The sequence below is a fragment of the Cyprinus carpio genome, chromosome A7 (assembly GCF_018340385.1).
Source record: "Cyprinus carpio isolate SPL01 chromosome A7, ASM1834038v1, whole genome shotgun sequence".
Classification (NCBI taxonomy): Eukaryota; Metazoa; Chordata; class Actinopteri; order Cypriniformes; family Cyprinidae; genus Cyprinus; species Cyprinus carpio.
In genome coordinates this window covers 13207770-13235008 of record NC_056578.1, presented here as the reverse complement: position 1 = coordinate 13235008, position 27239 = coordinate 13207770, and the positions used below count along the sequence as shown (strand labels likewise).

General features: G+C 38.1%; 2 protein-coding genes across 3 annotated transcripts in view; one reads left to right on the top strand and one right to left on the bottom strand.

Annotated features, from left to right (window-relative positions):
- The window catches only part of LOC109058635 (neuroligin-2-like), a 168475-nt gene extending 150491 nt beyond the window's left edge, over nt 1–17984 (top strand). For both annotated transcript variants that reach the window (XM_042759747.1, XM_042759746.1), the window contains 5 exons: nt 8954–9139; nt 11283–11548; nt 12050–12209; nt 12822–13188; nt 13829–17984. In XM_042759747.1, the coding sequence (XP_042615681.1) occupies nt 8954–9139; nt 11283–11548; nt 12050–12209; nt 12822–13188; nt 13829–14660 (1811 nt within the window). In that variant the 3' untranslated portion in view covers nt 14661–17984. The remainder of the gene's footprint in view (nt 1–8953; nt 9140–11282; nt 11549–12049; nt 12210–12821; nt 13189–13828) is intronic.
- Nucleotides 17985–18125: 141 nt separating this feature from the next.
- Nucleotides 18126–27239, bottom strand: part of LOC109058638 (interferon-induced very large GTPase 1-like) — a 29140-nt gene continuing 20026 nt past the window's right edge. Inside the window, 4 exon segments of the mRNA XM_042759745.1 lie at nt 18126–20409; nt 20411–23156; nt 23268–23528; nt 23627–23884. Coding sequence (XP_042615679.1) covers nt 18471–20409; nt 20411–23156; nt 23268–23528; nt 23627–23884 — 5204 coding nt within the window. The 3' untranslated portion in view covers nt 18126–18470.

The window sequence follows — 27239 nt, the reverse complement described above, 5'->3', positions numbered from 1 at the left end:
AGTTATGAATGCATGAGTCCATCACTTTCACTACCATCATAGAAACTCAGGAAATTTTGACTGGCAGCTTTTTTCAGGGCAAAGAAAAAAAAAATCAGACAGACAAAGAGTAGAGTTATATGGCTTTATAGAAGGATGTGAATGGACGGATCAGAGAAATAAAAAAAAAATATTTTGTTTTTGAAATATATTATTTTATATAATTTTTTTTTTTTTTTTGCCATATTTTCATGAAAATTAAGCATATTTTCATCCCAAATTCTCATTATCAAAATGCAAAACATTGCTGTTCACATATTAACATTACTGAAATGTGAGAATAAAATTTGTTTACGTTCATTATGGTAACTAGAATTGTTAATGCAAAAAAAGAAATCCTAATTAAAATAAAAAATGTGATTTGTTGTTTTATAATCTTAATATAATCTTGAATTTTACAATTTGTCTATGATTTTGGGGACTGAATATGACCCAGAATTTCTTGACAGGTTCACCTGAATATGCGGACACAGTTCTGACCCTTTGACTTTCCAGCCAGCGTCTCCATGTCCAGATCCTCCACCTTTTTACACCAAACAGATGTAACCTCATATTTTTGTCCCCCTTCATTACATGCTTATCAGTGCACACAGCTTGTTATCAGACAGATTTATTCAAATATTCGCCACATTCAGCACAAATGGATGCAATCTGCAGCATCAAAATGAATTGTAGTTTATCATATAATTAGCATTTTTTAATTATGCTGCGAGGCAAGAAGGAAGGGGAGAGAATGAGAGGGTATGAGTGGAAAAAGATTTGTTTGAGTGTTTGAGCCACTGTTCGCCTGAGTGCCATAAAAATAAAGTTAAAGAGGAGGGAATGTTCAGAGCTGTGGGAGGAAACAGCGTAGGATCACAGGAAGTCATGCAGCCACTGAAGCATGATGCTGCCTGGACACTCTCAGAGAAGCAGTCACGCAGGGTCAGTCTCGTGCCTTGCAGAACAAAAATGTGACAGTAATGCACAAAAGTTCAGAGGAGATAGAACGATATAGTCAGGATGTTAAGAGATGGTATTTATGGTTCAAGCGCCATCTGTTACACACAAAGGAGTATGTTAATTATTAATCATTAACCAACCTCAGTTCCACCCACAGTTTTCCCATCTCAAAATAAAACATAATTTAATTTAATGATTCATAAAAAAGTTGCCATTTTCTATCTATCTATCATCATCTGTCTGTCTGTCTGTCTGTCTGTCTGTCTGTCTGTTTGTGTATCTATCTGTCTGTCTGTCTGTCTGTCTGTCTGTCTGTCTGTATATCTGTATGTCTGTCTGTCTGTCTGTCTCTGTGTGTGTGTGTGTGTGTGTGTGTGTGTGTGTGTGTGTGTCTGTCTATCTGTCTGTCTGTCTGTCTGTGTGTGTGTGTGTGTATGTGTGTCTGTGTCTGTCTGTCTGTCTGTCTGTCTGTCTATCTTTGTCTGTTTGTCTGTCTGTCTATCTATCTATATGTATATCTATCTGTCTGTCTGTCTGTTTTTCTATATCAATTGTTTTTCTGTCTACTGTATAAATCCTCTATGCTTCAAAGTTCAAGAGTTTAACTTTTTTTAAACTTTAAAACAATGCTTTGTCAAGCCAGTATTTAAAGTTTCAAAGCTGCTTATTATATAGGAATTTCTTCACAATTCATTGTAATTCTACTTCTTTGCATTCAAATTTAAATTGCAATTCTGCATCCTGTATGCTGCCTCAATTCAAATTCAGGAAACAAATTGAAATTTGAATGGCATGCTCAATTCAGTTCTGAATGATACACAACCCTGGCACACATACACACATTATTTAAACAGTGAGTACATCTGTTCTTGAACAGTGCAAGCCTGGCAGATTTTGTTTAAATAAGTGTTGTTTTATCTGGAATGTGTGTTCAAATACATTTTGCCTTCACTCTTTTCTAGAGCTCTGATACTGCACACGGATTGTGGCAGCCCCGCTGGCATTTATTGCACCTGTGGAGGTGTGTGTATGAGCGTTTGTGTGTTCTGTGTTCCATCATGCAGTGCTGGACTACAAATGCCCACTGTCTCCCCTATTTCACCCCCAATTACCCTGGGCAGGAGGGCCAGTAGAGTGTGTGAAGGCACAGCAAATGAGAGTAAATGGAAGAGGGAGTGAGAGAGAAAGGGAGCTAAAAAGTATCAGACAGAGGAATAGAAAGCAAAAGAAGATCCCAACCTATTATTTTGGTCCATATCTTGTTCTAACTGAGCAGTTATACAGATCCATGCACACATCTCTGTGCTTACATTCAGTAAACAGTTTCTATAACAGTCCCATGTGTCTGTCCCCGCCATCTGTTGTTGCATGTACTGTACAGTATGTGTGCGTCTGTGTGTGTGTGTGTGTGTGTGTGAGAGTCTGGCTTTCTCAGTCTTGTCCCTGCAAGCACAGTGGGAATTACACCAGAGAACTGTGAGCAACCACACACACACACACATACATACATATAAACACCCACTAGCACACAGTATGTCATCACTAAGCATTCATGTATTCATAAAGCAGCAGTGCATTCCTCCTGATGTTCAAGTTATTCAATACTGCATGAGCTTGCTTTTATAAATTTGCTATATATAGGCCTATATTTTAGGCACATTGTTGCCATTTATAGTACCAACATGTGAAGTCAGTCAAATGATGCCACACAGGTAGGCATCATGGTAGGAGGCACAATAAGAGCATCTGGGTCATTCATGTTATGCAGTGCCTTTAAAACTCTGTAACTTGAATATGCTTGTGTTGTTATTCAAGGAGGAATTTCTGTAAAAGGCTAACAAAATTTCAGAAATGTGCCCTGGTTAAGCTCAGTCACTTCATTCATTACTACAGGCAAAAAAAAGTCAGTCTAGAGGTTTTCATAAAAATTGGTTCATTAAGCCCTTGTCTAGCGATCCCAATGCTCTACATAGTAATTAAACATCTAAAATGATCTTTATTTGTATATTTTCTGAGAGGTGTACCTTTTTTCTCCTCTCACTTCTTGACGACTGGTGCTTTTTGTCAGCACAACTTTGGTATAGTTGTGAAGCACAGCATTCCAGCATATGCACAGAATTATGGTATTTCAATATATCTGTCTTGGTTAGTATTCACACAAACATAACATGTTATGTCTAAAGTGAACATCTGGTTCACTGTTGGAGAAAAACAATTCACAATCTCACCAAATTAGAATACTTCATAAGACCAATAAAAAAAAAATTTAAAAAAAAAAACATTTTTACTGAATTGTTGGCCTTCTGGAAAATATGTTAATTTACTGTACATGTCCTCAATACTTGGTAGGGGCTCCTTTTGCTTTAATTACTGCCTCAATTCAGCGTGATGGAGGTGATCAGTTTGTGGCACTGGTGAGGTGGTATGGAAGCCCAGGTTTCTTTGACAGTGGCCTTCAGCTCATCTTCATTTTCTGGTCTACTGTTTCTCATTTTCATCTTGACAATACCCCATAGACTCTCTATGAGGTTCAGGTCTGGTGAGTTTGCTGGCCAGTCAAGCACACCAACACCATGGTCATTTAACCAACTTTTGGTGCTTTTGGCAGTGTGGGCAGGTGCCAAATCCTGCTGGAAAATAAAATCAGCATCTTCAAAAAGCTGGTCAGAAGAAGGAAGCATGAAGTGCTCCAAAATTTCTTGGTAAACAGGTACAGTGACTTTGGTTTTCAAAAAACACAATGGACCAACACCAGTAGATGACATTGCACCCCAAATCATCACAGACTGTGGAAACTTAACACTGGACTTTAAGCAGCTTGGGCTATGAGCTTCTACACCCCTCCTCCAGACTCTAGGACCTTGGTTTCCAAATGAAATACAAAACTTGTTCTCATCTGAAAAGAGGACTTTGGACCACTGCGCAACAGTCCAGTTCACTGGGCAACAGTCCAGTTCTCCTTAGCCCAGGTAAGACGCCTCTGACGTTGTCTGTGGTTCAGGAGTGGCTTAAAAAGAGGAATACGACAACTGTAGGCAAATTCCTTGACACGTCTGTGTGTGGTGGCTCTTGATGCCTTGATCCCAGCCTCAGTCTATTCCTTGTAAAGTTCACTCAAATTCTTGAATCAATTTTGCTTGACAATCTTCATAAGGCTGTGGTTCTCTCGGTTGGTTGTGCATCTTTTTCTTCCACACATTTTTCTTCCACACAACTTTCTGTTAACATGCTTGGATACAACACTCTGTAAACAGCCAGCTTCTTTGGCAATGAATGTTTGTGGCTTACCCTCCTTGTGAAGGGTGTCGATGATTGTCTTCTGGACAACTGTCAGATCAGCAGTCTTCCCCATGATTGTGTAGCCTAGTGAACCACACTGAGAGACCATTTTGAAGGATCAGGAAACCTTTGCAGATGTTTTGAGTTGATTAGCTGATTGGCATGTCACCATATTCTAATTTGTTGAGATACTGAATTGGTGGGTTTTTGTTAAATGTGAGCCAAAATGATCACAATTAAAAGAACCAAAGACTTAAACTACTTCAGTCTGTGTGCAATTAATTTATTTAATAGATGAGTTTCACAATTTGAGTTGAATTACTGAAATAAATGAACTTTTCCACAACATTCTAATTTATTGAGAAGCACCTGTAGGTTGTCTGTCTCATTAATGTTAATCAAACAATAAAAGAAAAGAGGGAATCACTAATTTCTCTTGATTAAACTGTTTCTGTATTTTAATAATCAGTTTATTTGTAGTGAATACAGTAAACTGATTTTTACATTTAATTAGCCTATTTGTTTTTCTTACTTTAATGCTTCTGTTTAGATGTAGATGATGAAAAAAGTAATGTACTATTTAATAGCACTTTTCTCTTACCTGTATATTTGTTCTACTGTTTATTTGCATCTTTGTTCTAATTTTTAATAACAAAGATAAAATAAAAATATCTATATTGTGATTACTAATATAGTAATTATTATTAAGAAAAGAAATGGAGGAAAAGATGCAACGTTGCTATTTGATTTTGCTTTGGAACCTTCAGAAAACTCGATTTTTCTCAAAACTGACTTTACTGACTCTATCGACTTCAGACGAGTAATATTAAGTGATAAAATGATTAACTAAATTAAAATGCCCAAGAAAGCATGTTTTGTTTGAAACAATGAGGGAAAGGGGAAAATGAAGAGACACATGGAATATTTCTTAATATATTGCCTGTTTTTCCATTCCAAGTTTCATATTGTAGCACCTGGGGACATGGCAAACACAGCAACATCTGCTCAAAGTACTATAATGATTTAAAATTCACCCCATGTTCCCTTAGCTGTGATATTCTGAGAAATTTAACTCATGTGATTTCCATCTTTAGAAACTGTTTACCGTTTTATCCACTATGTTAAGACATATATAACTGATGATAACATGAAAATGTACATTACTGTAGGAATGACCCATCAGTTCAGTCTTTTGGTTTCCTTTTCATTGGTTTCCAGAGCTGAAATACTTGTCTGTACTTTATACAGACATTGATTTTTCTGTTCAAATCCAGGCATTTAGAAATTGATCCAAAAATGTCAAGTGTCAGAATGGGTACAGTTTAATATTATGATGATATAAAATAATTGGTTGTGCTGCATTGCAAATGCAAATGATCTCTTTAAAGCCATTATGGGAAATGTCACCTAAGGTCTTCAATGCAGTTCAACAAGCATTGTGCACATATACACACACACACAGCCACAGAAGCTAATCAGAAAAGTGGGACCTTATTTTCCAGTCCAAATTTCTGCTGAGGATTCTTTTAAAGACAATTTTACAGAGGCGTACCCATACACTTCAACAGGATAATGTGGCTGACAGAGCATAGAAATAATGATAATGAAGATAAATCTAAAGCCGAAGATGTTAGGGGGTGAAATCTCAGTAATGATCATGGTGGTTTTAATGGCTGCTTACAAAGCTCTGGCCAAAAAACAATTTAATTTTGTTATTTTAAGGTCCGCAAGGAGATTTTGAGGCCAACTCATATGTTTGACCAAGAGGTTGCATTGTACTAGCAAATCATTTGACTGCTGTGAGAGATCTACTAAAGGTGATGTAATAAATCTAAACAGCCACGGATAATCTCATTTCCATAACTGACGCTCTTTGATGTGACATTTTTGCACAGTCTATTTTGATGCTCTTTGAGGAATAATCCAAATCTCTCTCTCTGCATTCTGTGTGTGGATGTGGACTGCATGCTAATAGTGTATAGATGGGTTGGAATTGATTAAAAATTGTCATAATAATGGTTCACTTTGGGAGCAATTCTCTAAGAATGAATGGTGTGCCGCTGTTAGCACCATTTATTTCATTGTGCTGTTTGAGTTGTTTTAGCACCCAATTCACTAAAGAAATTATGCAAATCAAGCAATGATCATACGCATGCTAAACTGAAACAACTTTTAGTGAATTTGCCACGTACGCTTTCAATAAAAATCGACATGAGTTAGATTAAATTGTTTCTAAGGCGTACATTTCAAGGACCTTTTTAATGAAACACGAGCAGAATTAAATTCTGTGTAAATCATACATAAAAAACAGTTTTATATAAATTGCCAAAATTTTGCATATTAATGAATTTATGAATGATTTGCAGAGAAATTCATTCTGTGTGTGGCAGAATGTATTTAATGGTTGTGAACAGATTAAGGAAGTGTGGTTGTGGTTGAAGGAGGACTGACTGACAGATTGACTTTCTTTTAATCGTTCCTGAAAACATAAACGTTAACTTGTAATGCCCCTCTATAATGAAGAACTTGGTCAAGTGTGTGCATGTACCTGGTATTCACTATGTTATGGGGACCAAATGTCCCCCCAGGGATAGTAATACCAGTAAATTTTGACCTTGTGGGGACATTTTTTGGTCCCCATGAGGACAACAGCTAATAAATCATACCAAATCTGGTAACACTTTAGAATAGGGACCAATTCTTACTATTGCTTATTAGCATGCATACTGGTTGTTTATTAGTACTTATAAAGCACATATCCTGCACATATCCTAATAGCCAATATTTAAACTTTAATATCTACCTTACTAACTATTAATAAGCAGCAAATTAGGAGTTTTTTGAGGCAAAAGTCATAGTTAACGTTTGTTAATAGCAGGAATTGGACCTTAAAATAAAGTGTGACTGAAAATCTAACAATGCTGCTAAATGTTTTGTGTGAGGTGTAGGTTTAGGTGTAGGGACAGAATAAGGGGATAGAAAATACAGTTTGTATAAAAACCATTACACCTATATGAAATGTCCCCATAAAACATGGAAACCATTGTGTGTGTGTTTATGGTTATTTTATTCATAGCAAATAAGGATCATGCCAAGTCACAGCTGTCTTACTGTCAAGCTGTGTACTCTCCATGACAGATCAATCTACATTGTTAACTGTCTTTCCACAACCATAATCTGCCCTCTCTTATCTCTCATAGCAACCTCAGACTATCACATAGTAGTTATGAATTCAGGTAGTGTCACAATATTCACAAAAATCCAGAAGAAAGGTTATAGGTGAGAAGAGTAAAAAGAGTTTAGTGTATGTGCTCATGTATTTTTGAGAAGTGAGAATACAGCTGTCTGAAAGCTGCACTTTCACAGGCAGTATATGGATGAAGGAAGGTATCAAGGCACATCCGAGTTCAATGTTTGCGTAACATTGTGACTACTAAGATGCCATCATCTTGTTGTTTCTTCTTTTAGTTTTTTTTTTTTTTTTCTAGCCTATAATAAGACAAGTGTCTGACAGAGTGGTTGAAAACTGTAAATTAGTTTCTACACTACCGTTCAAAGGTTTGGGGTTAGTAAGATATTTTTCTATATGTTTTAAAGAAATTAATATTTTTAACCAGCAGTGACCCATTCAGTGGCTGACAAAAAAAATGACAGTAAAGATTTTTATATTGTTGGAAAAGAAAAATCCATTTAAAAAAAGTTGTTCTTTTGAACTTTTTATTCAAGGATCCAGAAAAATATATAATGGTTTCCCCAAAAATACAACTTTTTTAGAAATAAGAAAAGTTTTTTGATCAACAAATCAGCATATTAGAATGATTTGAATAATAACTGCCGAAGAAGCAGGATATACATTTGAAGGCATTGAATGTTCAATTATGGTGCCTTAAAAGCTGGTTTGTGTGTGTGTGTCAGACTTTGATCAGTAAGTTTCTCGTGACTTGGAGGCAGATGAAACAGTTTTTCCAAATTAGAGAATCCACTCACTCACCCTGTCTCAGCCATCCCTCTCTCTCTCTCTCTCTCTCTCTCTCTCTCTCTCTCTCTCTCTCTCTCTCTCTCTCTCTCTCTCTCTCTCTCTCTCTCTCTCTCTCTCTCTCTCTCTCTCTCTCTCTCTTTGCTGTGTAAAGCTGTCTTTCATTCTTACCCTGCTGTTATCAGACATTTGACTAAAGATCAGTGGTCAACTGCCAAATCAAATGTTTTCTATGTTTTGTTTTGTTGTTGTTTTTTTTCAGTCCACTATTTTTCTTACTTTCTTCTTCTCTTCTTTACAGTGCTTTCTGTCTTCTCTCACTGTTCAGCAGTTAACTTGCTAAACAATGCTAGCTGACGGGATTATTGCCATCTCTTTCAATTATTTTAGTATTTTTATATGCTATAGTATTTTTAAATTTGAAAAATTATCTTAAAAAATTACATTTTAGTTTATTTTTTCTCATTTATTATTTATATAATTTTATATTTTTTTTGTTTTTGTTTTTTTATTTTTTTAATTTATATTATTTATTTTATTAGGAAGGATTTATTTTTTATTTTATTTTTTATTTTTTATTTTATATCAGCTGTATTTCAATGACCAAAAACAATTTGTTATAGTTTTAGCTAACAATTAAAATACTGCTTTCCATTAACAAATCTGTCCTTATTTTTCCTTTCCCCCTTTCTTCCATTTCTCCTTTCGTTACTTCAGGTTTTCTTAGCACAGGAGATCAGTCTGCTAAAGGGAACTATGGTCTGTTGGATCAAATCCAGGCCTTGCGTTGGCTGAAAGAGAATATTGGACACTTCGGTGGGGACCCTGAAAGGATCACTATCTTTGGCTCTGGGGCTGGAGCATCTTGTGTCAACCTACTCATCCTGTCCCACCACTCTGAGGGTAAGACAAATGCGTGTGTGTGTGTGTGTGTGTGTGTGTGTGTGTGTGCATGTGCACGGGTGTATGTGTGTGTTTGTTTATGTGTTAATGCTTTAACAGACTAATACTATCTTTGCACAGGTTTCAATCTCATTATTAATGTTGTGTTTGTGCGTGTTACTTTACAAATTGTCTCACCGTCCTGTCCAACTCTGTTTTGCTGCATTGCTCGTCAAAAAAGTCCACCTTCACCCGCACCATCTTCATCATCACTGTCATCCTCCCCTAACATCAGTCCTACAGCTCACAACTGTCAATCACACTAGGTAAGTCATGACAGTTGTTACCCTGGAGCAACCAATCATGTTATTTCCCTGTAAGGAGCCCAAGCCAACGGAGATAGGAACAAATAAACAAATAAAGGTTTTTAGGTAAGTGTTAAAGGGATACTCCACCTAAAAATGAAAATTCTGTCATAATTTCCCTGTACTCTCATGTCGTTCCAAACTTGTATGACTTTTGTGGAACACAAAAGAACATTCTGAAGAATGTTAGTTACCGAACACTTTTCGGTCTCACTAACATCCATTGTACGGACAAAAAATAGAGTAAAGTCAAAGGGGATCAAAACTGTTTGGTTTTCATTCTGCAAATTATCTTCTTGTGTTGTCTAGGTAAAAAATGCATACATATTTGGAATGACATCAGGGTGAGTAAATTATGAATTTTCCTTTTTGGGTGGACTATCCCTTTAAGGTTAAGTAAGTGAATAACGTTCACTCAAGTGGAGCAAAAAAACAACAACAAAGTCAGTTTTTGATCACCGCTTAACTATGTTTGAGAACCACTGATTTAAGGTAATAAAAACACTAATAATAAAGAGAATAGACAATAAATTATATATAAAAAAACAATATAGCAATAACCCCCTTTGGGTAAACAGAACAGAAACAAATCCAGATATCATTAATGTTATTAATCACAATTTAGTGTAACATTATTCAAGATAAAGGGAGTCTGATTCAATGAGGAATATCAGACAGCCAAGTCCTGACTTTGATGAAAGGAGGAGTTGGGGATGGAGGAGGGTCATTTGTTCCTGAGCAAGCGATATGAATGATACTGAATAGACCTTATATAGGAATGCTGTGATAGGTGTCGTATTCCTATTGGTAGACGTGGATCGACAGCTGATGCAAGCTTGACTCAAGTGACCTGCCAGAACTAACGCTATGCTTGATGTCTGTTTGTGTGCCTGTTTGGACAAGCTAGGTAAAGAGAAAAGCACAGGCGTGTTAGCAGAGACAAAGCTACAGTAGCCCCTTATTGATTTCCCTGGGAAAGGTAACATGTTCTTCAATAATTAAAAAGACAGAAAGAGAGGATGGAGGGTAGAACAAGGAAAAGAAGAGCCATTCGGTAATATGTTTCTACTCTTCTCTTGAGTTTAGGAAAAAGGCTTTGTTTGTAAAGTGTTTGTATTTGTAAGAGAATAATATATTTATTGTTATTATTTCAATGCAAGATGGAATTAGTACAATGTTATCTCAATAATCACTGAAGAATGGAGTTTGTGCCAAACCAAATCCTCATTTTCCTCTGTTCTCAGTTTTTTCATTGATGCAATTCCATCTGACACTGTGTTAAGCGCTACTGGAACTGACAGTAATTACATCCAATTAACAAGCTCCGGATATACTAATAACATTTAAATAACCATACTACAGTATACTTTCATATCACAGTTAAATGGCTACTTCTGGAAAATTGAGAATTGAAAATGTCCTGCAGTGTGACATGCTAAACTCTTTTAAGACTTTTAAATTTGTTTTAGACAGAATTTTGCTAATTAATATACAGATTTTTTTGACCTCATATTATTTTTGAGACTATTACGAGGTATGTGCTCAAAAATTAATTTGTCACACCTCAGGACTTCAAGGAAATGAGGAAAACCATTTCAAACCATTGATAATTTATGCAAAACTGATGGTGACCAGTTAGAGGACACTTTCTTATATATACATATATATATATATATTAGATCCATGATATGTTGTGCCTCAACTATCCTTACATGTATAAACCAGGTATGTTATGTTATTATGTATGCAAGTTTCCTTCTGTGTAGTTAACAGCTTGTTATTGCTTCCTTCCGTCCCAGGCCTGTTTCAGAGAGCCATTGCTCAGAGTGGTTCAGCCATCTCCAGCTGGTCCATTAGCTACCAGCCCTTGAAGTACACTAAGATTCTGGCCCGTAAAGTGGGATGCACATACGGGGAGACTGCAGACCTGGTGGACTGTCTCCGCAGGAAAAATTTCAGAGAGTTGGTGGATCAGGACATCCAGCCGGCCCGCTACCATATTGCATTTGGACCTGTGATGGACGGAGACGTTGTGCCAGATGACCCTGAGATCTTGATGCAGCAGGTGATTTTGAGATTACTGTCATTTGTGAAGATGGTTTGCAAGACTTATGTTGGTTTAAATTCAGTGTAGTCTATCAAACATTTTTCCATGTGAATTGTAACTTTCCAGGCCAAGGATTAGGTTTAAACTATGTCCAGTAAACCATCCAAACTACCTTTAAAACCAGATCTTAGTGATCAGACCTACTTTTGTAAATGCAGGATTGAATGTTCCATGAAAATGACACCATTTACTTTTGATATGCAATAATATGCAATCATGTTATACAACAATGTCAGATATGTGTGTGATTCTTCAATTAAGGTCAGTATTTTTTAAGATGAAAAAAAGTGCAAAGTAAAATTGTTAACAACTTTTGTGAATTCAGCTTTTCTTTAGAATAATTCTAGGGAAGAAGGGTTGAAAAATGCCATATAATTAAGAAATCAATAAATAACTGCTTTTACCTGCTGGTTACTTGCATTAAGTTTGTCTGAGAATGTTAAATTCTTTCTCCACTAGGGGGAGTTCTTAAACTACGATCTTCTGATTGGTGTAAATCAAGGGGAGGGGCTGAAGTTTGTGGATGATGGGGGCACTGAGAGTGAAGAGGGCATTTCAGCTGCAGCTTTTGACTACACCATCTCCAACTTTGTGGATAACCTCTATGGATACCCTAAAGGTAAAGTTTTTTTATTTGACTTTTATTTTTCTTGCCTGTTTTACAGTTATCATTAGAAAGTAAACAATTAGGCTTCTATATCAGCATATTTCATATTAAACTGTGCCAGAGTATGACAGTTTTATCAGGGTGAAAAAATGGATGTTTAGATTAAATCGTAACATTAACGCTCCTGAATACAGGTTTAATGCAGAGCAGTCCTTGTAGTTCTTATGTTTATTTTGCTTAGTGAAGACTCAAGTCTAGTTGGGTAAACATCATTCTGACTTTTAATGAGGGGCAATGCTGAGTACAGCAATAAAATTAGTACTACTGTAGGTATTCTGCTGACTCTTGATTAGCTAGTTGTTAGTTGTTAACTTTTTCCACCAGAGGGCGATTAAGACAAGCAATATCCATCAGCATGCTACTTTGTGTGACCTGTGATGTAGAGATTTTATACCTGGTATTTAATGTTCTATGGATGTGAGCTATCATATATATTGTTATTTTTACAAATAGCATGCATTCATGGACAAATTTTATCCAACATATTCACATTATTGTTCAAATTTCACTTTCATTTTCTTGTCTGCTCTTTCTTTACTGTAATTATTCTCTATCTTTTTGTAGGTAAAGACATCCTGAGGGAGACTATTAAGTTCATGTACACAGACTGGGCAGATCGGGACAATGGGGAAATGCGGCGCAAGACTCTTCTGGCATTATTCACTGATCACCAGTGGGTGGCGCCAGCCGTCGCTACTGCCAAGCTCCATGCAGATTACCAGTCCCCCGTCTACTTCTACACCTTCTATCACCACTGCCAAACTGAGGCTCGACCCGAATGGGCAGACGCCGCACACGGAGATGAGATACCATATGTGTTTGGTGTGCCCATGATTGGAGCAACAGACCTCTTCCCTTGCAACTTTTCCAAAAATGATGTCATGCTTAGCGCTGTGGTGATGACATACTGGACCAACTTTGCCAAGACCGGGTGGGTCTGAATATGCAAAATATTCTTTCTTTCTTTTTTCCATTTTTTCCATAGCATTCAGTGTCCATATTTATTTAATACAATTAATATAGAAGGAAATTCCACATGTGTGTTAGACCTTGAAATTGAATGTAAACAAACAAGTTATGTTTTATTTTTTGTTTTAAGTTTTATTTTTCAGTATTCTGTTTTTTATAAATGAATTAAAAAATATATAATTTTAAATTTTTTTTACAAAAACTATACCAATTCAATGTTGTATTAATTAAAACACAGTTGAAACAATATCTTGGTTGTATGATATTTATTGAAATCATATTGGTATGATAATAATAATAATATTACTTTGAGAGATACATTTTACTATACAATAATAATATATTTCTCTCAAAAAAATCAGGCTAAACCAAACCTTTATTTTGGCAACTTGCCAAGAAGACCTTGAGTTTCAGTGTTCCAGATTGTCTAGATGTTGTCATCACCCGGCCCAAATTCAAATTAAATTTCTGTATCCTGTTTTGAATTCCAATTTGATTCCTGATTCGAGAATTTAAAAAGGCTTCTCAATTTCAAAAATTACAACCCATGGTGTGGAATTCATTAAAATACCCTTTTGACATAAGATATCTGTTTTCTCTAGGGATCCCAACTTGCCTGTTCCTCAGGACACCAAGTTCATCCACACCAAGCCAAACCGCTTTGAGGAAGTGATCTGGACCAAGTTCAACTCTAAAGACAAGCAGTATCTCCACATTGGCCTGAAGCCTCGCATCCGGGACAACTACCGAGCAAATAAGGTTGCCTTCTGGCTGGAACTGGTTCCTCACCTCCACAACCTTCACGAGGAGGTCTTCAGCACCGCCACAACCCGTCTGCCTCCAGGAACCGCCCGTACCCCACACAGGAAGGGTCAGGTACCCCGTACGACACGCCATCCCATCCCAACCTTCCCTACAGAATCGGACCCAGATGGGTCAGAGCCCCCTCGATTCCCTCCCTTCCCAGGTGACACCCGGGACTACTCTACGGAACTGAGCGTGACGGTAGCTGTTGGGGCATCACTCCTCTTTCTCAACATCCTTGCCTTCGCCGCACTTTACTACAAGCGCGACAAACGGCACGAGATGCGACGGCACCGCTTATCCCCGCAACGAGGCATCCCTGCTAATGACTTAGCACACAGCCAAGAGGAAGAGATCATGTCCCTGCAAATGAAGCATTCGGAGCACGACGCCCACCACGACATGGAGCCATTGCGACCGCATGATATTTTACGCCCCGCTTGCCCACCCGACTACACATTGGCACTGAGGCGGGCGCCCGATGATGTTCCACTCATGACCCCTAATACTATCACCATGATTCCTAGCACCATCACCGGCATGCAACCCCTCCATGCCTTCAACACATTCCCTACAACCACCGGCCACAACAACACCTTACCCCACCCTCACTCCACCACACGTGTATAGTAGAGCCCCCAAAAGAGAGGACTAGCTCTCATACATATCCAGTTTTCTCTGTCTGTCCACCTTTTCAAGCTCCTAAACTTAAGATGCTCTCGGTTCAGCTGCCTAGAGCAGTGACAATGCATCCTGTTGGCGTTCTCATAGACACAGTCAAAGGTTTTGTAGAAGTTGTATAGACTAGAGGAGCTCTGTTTATGGACTCTACGGTGAGCAACAGATTTGGTTGGCAGTGACTCGTAACTTGCTGTTTGTTTTTCCACATTGTTCTTAAAGGAATGGGGCGTCAGTGATTGACAGTGATGACATTTTCCCACTTTTCTTCTTTCACTAAATTGGCAGAGTGCAGATTTCATCAATCCTTTTTGTCATTCTCCTTTGTTATTCCATTACAAGCCCATCACTCTCTGTCCGAATGTGATCTGTGTTCTTGGATTATGTTTTACAGGGGCATTCGATAAAAGACGGAAGCTGGATGTGTTGTGTTTACCTGCAGTCCAGTGTCAAGTATTAAATCATACCTTGTAACAAAAGACGCAGAGAATGAGAGAAAATGACAGCATCTGACAGAAGACGAAATCAAAAGTGCCAACCTCCTCCTTTTTCTTTCGCTCTCGCTCTGCTATGTTTGTGTCATTTTATCACACATATTTGACTTGGCTATGTGTTGTTTCCTAGGAAGATTTTTCTATGTATAAATATAAAGACAAATATATAAAAGAATTATATAAATATATATTTACATGGATTGCTCGGTGGGATCTATGCATGAAATATTTTAAAGCACCAAGAAGGACCCTGAGCTGTAAACTCCCACAGCTTATTTGCATTTTTTTTTTAAGTTTGCTTGCTTAAAATGCCTACAATAGCCTTCTCCCCAGTGGTGTTTTCATCAGCATTAGCTCATTCTGACCACTCTATAGGAAGGTATCCTCCCACCACATCCAGAAGGAAAGCTATTGGCAGTATTCTTTTAAATGATTTTTAACATTCATATGCAGTTGTTGGTGCTATTATTTGACCATCAACCATGTAGTGGCTCTACCAGAGCCATCTGTGATGGTCCGGGCAGTTGCATAAATATGATGCTCTTACACCTCAGCTCGTCTTTCTCTCTCTGTAGCTCTCTTTTCCCTCTCTAGTTCTATCTCTGTCCTTGCTCTTTCAGTTAAACATCATTTGGTTTTTGACAACCAAGTTTAATAAGCATCTTTTTTGTGTATTTGTGCGTGTGCACACATAAAGAGTGTGTTTTCTAGGCAATAGCAAGGTGTCCTGTGCATTTGTGTTAATGTGAATGTGTGAGTTAAGAGCATATGTGACAGAGAGGCACAACAAGAGAGAGAAAAGTAGACTTCTGAGTTAGTTCAAGTCTCATAACACAAAATTTGCAGATTCCCTCATCTGTGGCCCTCTATCATTCCTTCAGAAAAACATACCTGGCTCTGTGCCATTTTACATACAGAATAGTTATATGTTGTGCTATAGGAAAAGCCTGGAAGCACCTCATATTATCAGTTTACCCACATCTCTACATATCTCACATCTATCTGCACCACACACCTGACCTTTTTGGTTATGACAAGCACAGCAAATAGTGGTTGCGGAAAACCAGATCTATATGTAGACAAATCTTACAGATAGTTTCTCCAGAATACATGTTCAGGTTAAAGAACAAATGGCTCAGAATCACAGGACAGTATCTGTGAAATTAACACAATCACTTATGTTTGGTTCATGCCTTGTTAGTCATATTTTTCTACCACTGCTGTGTGTCAAGGGAGGATGACCGTTTCAATCCGGAAATGTCTCACTGTTGGCTCAGATTGCCAGTGTATTGAGTCAGAGATGCCCAGGACCATCACGATGGATCAAGAATGCCAGTATGCTGCTCAATGTACTAAAACATGAACAGGCTTTACAAGCATTGCTGAGCAAACATACTGGAGGCTCAGTATGCCATGAAAACAGAACTTTATTCTGCGGTGTGGACTGAAAACAACAACAACTGGACAATAAACACACTTCAGTTGCAGATACATTCTGGAGATCCGAGAGTGTATTTTGGACCTGTGGATATGTACCATCTGTGGACTTCTGTGTGGTTGTAGGTATAACTGAACTCCATTTTAAACAAACTATGAGGAGTTAACTAGAGCTGTGTACAAAACAACCTCAGTTCTAATAATCAATACTGTTTTAAGAGATGAGTTCAGACTCTTGTTATTTCTCTTCTTTGTTTTTGTACGCTCCACCACTAGAGTGTGATGTTGTGGTACATACAGAATAAAGACTCTACATCCATTACGAGCCATTCATTGGGTCTTCAGTTAGGCGTACAGTGAGAGAAGGATAAATAGAGAAAAACTGTACATTTTTAAGTGTAAGAACAAATCAACTAAAAATATTTGTAAATATTCAGTTACTTGTTTAATGGTTTGTTTTTTTGTTTCATTTTTTTCTGGTCTAATGAAATTTGAAATACTTTGTGGTCAGGACAACAGGTGCAAGTTATAATTCAGCCACCAGCAAAATTGATGAATCTCATTTGTTAAATTCACTTTCTGCTGCTTCTTTTAATTTTTAGATCTGTGGATGGAGATGATGTATTACTCTTATATTTGAGCATAATGAGATTGTGTATTATGTAGCATACCAGTATCACTTGAATCATCAGCTAGTCATATTTCTGCACAAGTATGATTAGCTGTTCGTTTCATATACAAAGCCTGCCATTTTTCAAAAATCTTTGATATGGAGATGGACTCGAATGTCCAGTTTATTTAAGCAAAAGAAGCACTGGAAACCATGGAGGATGTGAAAAGTCTTTCATCTACCATGAACTTGTAGCATTGAATTCTTACCAAAAGGTGGTAGAGATTTTATGAGACATCTAAAATAGGGGGAAAGTATTGTTTTATGGTCACATTTATACACTTAAGTATACATTTTATTATTTTTGAATGAATTAAGCATCTAGCGATATAATGCCAAATTAAAGATGGCATAAAGAGCGTGCAAGGATCTCAATATGTCAAGTCTGATGGTTTAAAGATGAAGACTGAATAAATGAAGCACATGTTATTCCTCTAAGAAAATAAACACATTTTACTGGGTCCTAAAGCAAATTTACACCTGTTGCCCTGTTTTACTATACATGTTCAGAATCAGAATGACACACTTGATGAAAAACATGTTAATAATGGATTTTAAAAGAAGAAAAGTAAAAATATATAAATAAGGTTATGATATTTCTCTTTATTTAGAAGTTATTACACACTGTATGCTGTGACTCTGATCTGGGGAACATTAAAGAAATTCATAGCCAGATATCAGACTCTGTTTCCTTCTCATCAAACTACTAATCATCTAAATGACTCATTTTATTGGAAGTAATACATGAATTAACTGCAATAAGCTGCTGTACCTTTAGTGTATTTCCCAACAACAACTTTGATGAAAATGTCCTCTTTGACCAAAATAACAGTAAATATTAATCTGATTGTCATAAACAGAATGATCAACACACTATCAGGAGATCACCATGTGATTCACTTATGTGTTACAAGTGCAAATGAAAAGCAAGGTTTATATAGAGAAAGTTATAATAAACTACTGAATAATAATTACAGAAATTCATAGTCAGACATCAAACAGAAATCAGCTGAAACTATTCAGAAGTAATCAATAACATTTTTCAATCACAAAGAGCAGTCAGTGGTTTTGGTGGTCATATTACCAATGTATATTTTTGTAGACTGAGTGTGAGAGTGCAGCCAAATCACTGGATCTATAGTTGTGAAAGAAAAGAATTGTTTATTTGATGCTGAAAGACTCTTTTAAACTGTTCTCAGCTTGCTGCTTTGTGATGAATTTCCAGGTCAAAGGTATATCAGCAGGACGAGCATTGTATTCTTCAGCAAACTTAGAGTTGAAACGGGCCAACACGTTTTTCCAGTAATCTGAGGCCTGTATGCTAGCATCAGCTGGGATGTGCCAGTCAGGAAAGATTTCTCTGTATTTTTTGTAAGGATGTCTTTTATCATTAGTCTGGAAACAAATAAAATGTTTTTCACTCTGGACATTTGTTGAGCAAATATTTGTCACTAATGTTTTAGAGCTATTTTTTCTGTAGGAACCAAGTCCCTGAGGTCTGTGTACTGAAGCAAAGTGATCAGTGTGGGCTTCCCCACCAGCCTCACATGGAGCTTTGCAGAATGGGCACTGTTTCCCACATCCAAACACTCGCTTGAAGAGCTCATCCTGGGGTTTCATTTTGAGTTTGGACAGTTTGCCCTGTATGTTGACTTTCTTCAACTGTTCCTTTAGTGTCTGTTCCATTTCTTTTACAGAATTGTTTAGACAGCGAGCAAATGGTTCTTGAGATGCGTTGTTTAGGATCATCACTGTTTCTAGGGCATCTTTGGGAATTATTAGCTTTTGTCCAAGCTTCCTGCATATGCATTGTATAAATCCCTTGATGCCATCTTCATTTGTTTCATTCTGTGCCATTTTGACAGCTTCTAGTATTTCCTTGGTGATTATTCTTAGGTGACATTCCTCCAACTCAGAAACTTCTTGGCCATTCGAAAACTGTTCAGTGATTCGATCTAATATCCAGACTTTAACAAAACATTCATAAGAGCTGATGTATTTTACATACTGTTCAAAATTGTCTTCATTCAAAAGTTGCTTTAAGAGTGTGTACTGGAAAAATGCACGAGTGCTGAATTGAAATGCGTTTTTTCCCTGAAGCATTTTGTCAACAATGTCTGGACCCAAGGAGCTGTAAATGAATGTCTCAACTGCAGGCATCAAGCACAGTGTGGTGAATTCTTCAGCCTTTCTCTGACACTGATCACGATCATGGAACAGGTCTTTAAAATCATTGCGATATTTGTCTTTAAACTGATCAAGGCATCTATGTGGGTCATTATCCTTAATGAAGCATTCATGCATGTGTTGAAATTCTCTTGCAGACATCCCACAAATGTGCAATTTTAGGGACAGTTCAAATTTGTCTGAAAATCCTATCTTTTTGTGAGTAGTCAATCTTTCATCAATTATGTTTAGGATTTCCTGAATGTAGGTGTCATGGTAATCTGAATGCTTTGCCGTCTTGTCCAGGACAAACTGAGAGCATGTCTGAATAATATTATCTGCTAATTTCTGTAGATCCACTGCAGAGTTGTTATTGGTCATACGTTTAATCCACCTTTTATAAAAGACATCTTTAGTGATTTTAAACTCCTCTCTTCCTTGATCTTTCAGTTTCACTGTCATTAATTGCTCTGCAACAGAGCTTCCTTTCTGTTTCATGTTCTCTCGAAGTTGCTTGAAAACTAAATCGAATATATTTCTTTGCTTCAATCCAGTAAACAACAGCTCATTTATGGTTTTTTGCCATATTTGGTCAAAAAATCTGTCAAGCTGCTCATCTGTCATATGTGCATCACATTTTGAGCTGTTGTTTTTGCGCAAGTCCTCCAGTAGGCCCAGCACTTTTTTCTCCATTGTATCAGTGAATGTTTTCTTGATGTTATTCATATTGTTCATTGCTCTCCTAATTTCCACTGTTGCCTCAAGTTGTGTCCGCAAAGAGCTCTCGGTTTCCCTCCTGAGAGATTTTACACTGCTCACAAAGTCTTCTTTGTACTTTTCCACAAGATAGACATGACCCTCTGTTTGTTCAAAGTATTTGGAAAGGTTTTCCATGGTGATCTTTTCCAACGAGTCAAGCTTTGTGACAGCTCTGTTTCAGTTTGTTTGTTAGATGTTTTTGGTATGGTTTTTCTTGTTTATGTTTGATTATCTCAAAATTTGACACTCTGATTTCGGCTACTGTTAACCAAGAGTGCATATCCTTCTTGAAAGACCAATCCCATTTATGGAATTCTGTACACAGTCTCATGTATGCATCAGCCACCAAGCTATTCCTGAAGCTAAATATGAAATTTTCATATTTCACTGCATTCCACAAGCTTCTTGTCCACTCCAAAAATTCTGATATGTTGTTTCCAGGTGTTTTGTGTTTGCATTTTCCAATTACATCAATCATGTTCTTTTTAAGGTCATAGACAGCCTCAGAGTAGCCAGCGTTCACTGGTGCCATTGGAGGATTTCCATGCCAAAGCCCAGGGATATACCAATTGCAAGTCTCTGGATTATACTCCATCACATCAGTAAACAATTTATACTCCTCCTTGTTCTCCATTTTAGCTGCAGCCTCTGTCATCTCATTCAGCTGCTCAAGCAGAAGTTTTCGGTCTCTCATGTTCTTGTCATGGGCTGATACATCAGCAACATTTTGGTGGACAAACTGACACTTAGGTTTTTTACCTATTTCCTTCATTCTGAGGAAAGCATGGACCACTATCTGCAAAATGTCCTTCATCTCTGTGGAATTCTCCATTGCAATGTTGATGATTGTGATGTCACTCAATCCAACAACAAGTGTGGCTAATTCATTGTCATGTTCATGGCTTTCATCTAGTTTTGCCAGCTCTGGGGATTTCAGTCCTTCAGTATCAATTATTACTAAAAAATCACAGCCAAGTTCTTTTTTGATTTCCTCTGTGACTTTAATTAGTTGCATAAAAGCTCCTCTGGTGCATCTTCCACTGCTGACAGCAAACTGAACTCCAAACATGGTGTTCAGCAAGGTGGACTTCCCTGTGCTCTGGACTCCCAAAACTGTGACCACCATGATTTTATTATTTGGCTGCAACAAAGTGTCCAGATACTGGAGCACATCACTCACCCACCTTAGGGGAATATTTGATGCATCTCCATCAACAAGCTCCAGAGGGAAGCCATCCAACATCAGCTCAGCACATAGCCGGGGTAAGTGTAGCATTTGTAGACGTGATTCTTCGTTTTCAGGAAGCAACACTGCAGCTTCATAGAGTTGGCCCATTTCACGCAGGAAGTGCTCTATTCCTAAAGAGCTGTTAGAAATTTGTTGATCAAGCTGTATAATTTCTTCTTTGTTTTCTAACAGTTGCTGACACTTTTCTTTGTATTGCTCTCGGAGGCTAGAGAGGCTTTTTCGGGAGAGATTGTCAAGGTTCATCCGCATCCACTTTAAGAAGTAGGACCTCTCCTGGTTTGAGCTTGATAATGCACTAACAAAACAGGACATGGCCTCTGAGATATCATATTTACTTTGCTGTTTCCTGAGTTCAGTCTTTTTAATCTGGAGATCACTTTTGTATGTCTCTATGTTTTGGTCACCAGCTTTCCGGAGTCTGCATTCCTCTTTTTCCAGTTTTGCCAAATCTTTCCATATTTTACCCTGAAGGGGAAGCTGATTCTCTTTGAACTGCAGTGTATCCTGTATACTTTTCGTCAAGACATGCACATTATTTTTTGCTCTCTGACATTCTTTGATGTCTTCATCAACTTGAATTCCAAGTTCATGTGCTATGGTGTCCATTTCCTCCAGACACGCTCTGTTTGGGACATTATTAAGTATGTAATTTACTGTAGAATGCAGAGTTTTCACAAAATGTGCATCATTTTGATTGGTTTTCAGAATTACGTTGTTTTTCTTCAAACTCATTTCAAAGGCTGCCCGTTTCAGCTGCTCCAAATCAAATGTTTTGCTTTGTACATTGCCCACTAAAAAAAACTGTGCTTTAGCATGTTGGTTGGTGAGTAACTTGTAGTTTGTGTCTAGATTGTCAAAGAACACAAAAACTGCAGTGGAGGTCTGGCATAAGAAGGAGTACTGTGTTTCAAAGGCATTGATGTCACCTCTCAAGTTTGCAACAGCCACAGGTTCAGGAAAAACATCAATGTTTTTGTTTCCACAAGGTAGATACCAACTCATCTCCACTAATCCATTTGATATCTTTCTTGGAATGTCTCCGCAATCCATATCACGATGTACAAAAGTGTCATGATACTGTTGGGGGTTGCTGAGCAATTTGTTTAAGATCTGAGATTTAGAAATGCTGCAATTTCCAAGTCTAACAAAGGATACTAGAGGGAGCTCAGAGTGAACAATTCTCTCCTCCACAAAGCCTCTTGGGTCTGACAATGAATGAGGTCTAAATTTCTTCACAATATCTCTCATGGCCCAAAGCATGTACATACACTGAGAATCAGATTCTGGAAGGAGCAAAGGCACAGAAAACTGACACATTGACATTTTTGAGACCATTTCCTGTTGGAGGAAACCATCTGAACAAAAAAAGAGCGCTGTCACTATGTCTAAAGGGTTCACACTGCTGTTCTGATCATTAAGGAAATCAAATGTATCATTGTAAATATCTAAGTTTGACCAATCTTCACTGTCATTACATGAATATTTGACACTTCTCGCAGTCACATTCACCATCATCAGTTTCTTCAGGAACAGCCATGGTAAAGATGATAGAGACTGGGCTGGCTCATCTGTCACTGACCTTGTGTCAATCTGTAGCACATTGCTGAGTGAGAGTTTGTTTGGGTAGTATTGCTCCAACCCCAAATCCTGTAAGAGGCTCTGAATGTTTGTTTCTGTTGAAAAAGCAAGTATTTTAATTCATAATTTGATAATTTCATGTTTTGGTAATACTACAAAATGAAGAACTTAAGAAGACAATTTTTAGTCAAATATGTCATACTAACTGGTTTGAGCGTATGTGACTGCTTCTTTGCTTCGAATGCCATTTGGAAGCACTATTGTATTGTAAAAAGAGTACTTATTCCCAGGACTTAGGTCACTGAAAACCACACTGCTTGATTCTGTCGTCTCTTCATGAATGATTCTGCCATTCTGGCAGCAGACTACATGAAACTTCTTGTCTTCACAGCCAGATGCATCCCAAATAAGAGTAACTGATGTGGGTCCCACATTCTCAGCCTTGAATTTGTCAGGTGGAACTGGCCCTGTGAAATAAATAAATAAATACTTCTTTATTTTGCTACTTTTTTTAAGTCACAAATTACACATCTCATAAAATTTTAAGTTAATGCAAGACAATTACTGGTGCATGCAGTCACTTCAACTCCGACACTTCGATCTCCATTTGCTGAAACTGAAACAAGACTGAACGTGTATTCAGTCCCTGGACACAGATCTTCTACTTCTGTGGCTGTAGCATTGGTGACAGTAAAGGTCTTTGTAATTGTAGGACTGAAGCAAGTCAACTCAAATGAAGATATGTTGTCTGGACTGTCCCAAGCAAGAATAACAGAACTGGTCCCAATAAGCTGCACTAAAATTTCACCTGGTGCAGGAACATCTGTGTAAACAAAAATCATAAATTTTCAGTATCTGAAAGCAGTTTTGACAAAGTATTGCCAGTACTGACTAATTTATCACAGTCAGTATAGGTATGCAGTTACCATCGCATTCTGTATGTGATTCAACAACATGGATAGTTAAGAAGGGCTACAAACAGTCATCTTATCATTTTTCTTTTGAATAACATGCACAATTGATTCTTGTGAATCATTCACAATAACTGTCAAAAATAAATCATGGGTCTTGTAATTTTCAAGGAAACTTTAGTAGGTTTGATGCTTGAATTGAGGAACTGATTAAGCTGATAAAATTGAGAAAAAAGGCTACTGTCAGGATCCCAGTCTATGTTCCCCTGTCTTTGGTTTTGAGGACTCTTATTTTGAAATGTTCTTGTTCCCCATTGATTCTGTGTTCCCTTGTTCCTTTGCCCATCTTGTTAGTTTCTATAGTAATTGATTAGCTCCTCCCTCCCCGTTACCTCATTATTCACTGCTGAGAATTGTTTAGCCCATGTTGTCTCGTATCCTGCCTTGTCTGGCCTTTGTGGTTTGTTTTGGATTGTTTACCTGGTTTTGATTCTTGCTTTCGTGTTTTTGGATTACCCTGTCTGAATGTTGTTCGCTCATCGAACGCACTCATTCATGTAATGGCAGCCGCACTAGAGCACGAGCACAAAATGACGGTAACAGCTGAGCCTGATTTCAAAATGGCAGCCACAGCTGATCTTCAGTAGTCAAGTAAAGTCACCGCTGATTTTCACAAGTCAAGTCACCGCTGACCTTCCAGAGTCAAGTCAAATCACAGTTGCTCTTCCTGAGTCAAGTCACATCGCCGCTGAATTTCCAGAGTCTCGTCACTTTTCAGTTGATCATCCAGAGTCTCGGCACGTCACAGCTGGTCATCCAGAGACTCGTCACATCTCAGCTAATTGTCCAGAGCCTTGTCACATCTCAGTTGATTGTCCAGAGCCTTGTCACGTCTCAGCCGATCATCCAGAGACTCGTCACATCTCAGCCAATCGTCCAGAGCCTTGTCACATCTCAGCTGATCTTCTAGAGTGTCGTCATCAGCTGACAGCTGATCACTGTGTCTCATCTGTTCATCCTGAGGTGATGGCACCTGCTGCAGCTTCTCCAGAGGTGGCGGCCAATGCTGCAGAACCTCCCGAGGCGGCGGCGCTCACTTCAGCTCCTTGCGCGGTGGTGGCGCCCAGCAATACACTCTCAGTCTGTCATGTCACGATCAGAGAGACCATTACTGAGCTCTCCCTGTGCACTGAGGGTACTGCTGTAGAACCTCCAGAGGTGGCGGCATCCACTGCAGAACCTCCAGAGGTGTCAGTAGTATCCACCTGTGAAACTTCGTCCTGTCATGGCAATGGAGGCTGTCCATGAACAACACTGTCCATGTGTTGTCTGTCTCTGCTTTCCCTTGGCCCCGTTCTCTGCCATGGGTCCCGGCCCCATCTGCTCCTCCCTGGTGGGCTTCTGTCCCATCTGCTCGGCTGTGGTGGTCCTCTGCTCTTCCCTGGTGGGCTCCAGTGCCATTGGCTCCACCCTGGCTTCCTGCTCTGCCGGCTCTGCCTCGGTCCCTGGCCACTCCACTTCCACGTGGACCTGGCCCTCCGTCCCTCCCCCTGTTCCGCTCCACCCGCCCTCCTACATTGCATAAGGGCATCTGCAATCCGCCCCTTGGGGGGGGGGGGGGGGGGGGGGGGTCGGGTATGTCAGAATCCCAGTGTATGTTCCCCTGTCTTTGGTTTTGTGGACTCTTATTTTGAAATGTTCTTGTTCCCCATTGATTCTGTGTTCCTTTGTCCATCTTATTAGTTTCTATAGTAATTGATTAGCTCCTCCCTCCTCGTTACCTCATTATCCTAACAGTATATAACTCAGTCTCACACCACCATTCACTGCTGAGTATTGTTTAGCCCATGTTGTCTTGTTTCCTTGCCTTGGTTTTGATTCTTGCTTTCGTGTTTTTGGATTTACCCTTTGGATTACCCTGTCTGGATATTGTTCGCTCATCGAAGACCCACGCTTGCCCTAGGATTATTCTTGTGTCTTGCCCTCTAAATACCTGTTTGCCATTGTTTGACCCATGCCTGTTATGACCACGTCTCTGACCAATAAAAGCTTGCACATGGATCCGCACATCTCACGTCTCTCAGGCTCAAACGTTACAGCTACCTATTTATTTTAAGAGAATTAGCTCAATTACAGTTTTTATTTTGGTGATCGTTAGTTCCCAGCATGCTTTGCATATGAATGGATATGGAGAGTAACTATTGAAATTAAGTGCTATTTTATGTGTTTTTGAGTTAAATGTTTCATGTTCAGTTATGTTTGACATTTGAAAGAGTTATTTTTATTTTTTATTTTTCAATTTTTGTCATTATCATTGTGCAGAAGAGTAGGGATTATGGTTAGGGTGCGTGTACTGCTGTAATGAGGCATGATTTTGTGTTTGATGAGTGTTGCTTTGTTTATTCTAGTGCAGTTATGATTTTTTTCCTACTTGAGTTGTTTAGCTGTATATAGTCTTTTAACTGTACCAAATATTTCAAACTGAAATACAAACTGACCTTACTCAAAATCACACACTTTTGAGAAAATAAATGAGCCCATTTCACTAATAATATTAGTGTAATAGTGATATTATTTTTTTGAAGTTACCATAATTTTTTTTACCATAATTTTAAGTAAATAGCACATTACATTTTTTTTTACAGTGCAGAAATATGTAAAAAAAAAAATCTAGGTTCAATTTTGGTTTAAATTTGAGCCAAAAAACATAACATGATATCAACTTGTTAAGGAAGACAGTAAAGCCAATTGAACACATTTAACTAAATAATAGTAAATATAGACTAGATAAAAAAGTTTGTCAAGACAAACTTTAAGTTGGCTTGAGAAAGCCTGAACAGAAAGTTTAAAAAGTTTGGAAAGTTTGAAAAGTTTGAAGTTTGAAGTTTGAAAAGTTTAAGAAGTTTAATTAAGCAAGTGACTAGCATGTCATTAGCATGATTAGCAAAGTTACTAGCATGTTTCTAGCATGATAAGCTAGTTACTAGCATGTTGCTAGCATAATTAGCAAGTTACTAGCATGTCGCTAGCATGTTTCTAGCATGATTAGCAAGTGACTAGCATGTTTTTAGCATGATTAGCGAGTGACTAGCATGTCGCTAGCATGTTTCTAGCATGATTAGCAAGTGACTAGCATGTCAGTAGCATGTCGCTAGCATGTTTCTAGCATGATTAGCAAGTGACTAGCATGTCACTAGCATGTTTTTAGCATTATTAGCGAGTGACTAGCATGTCGCTAGCATGTTTCTAGCATGATTAACAAATGAC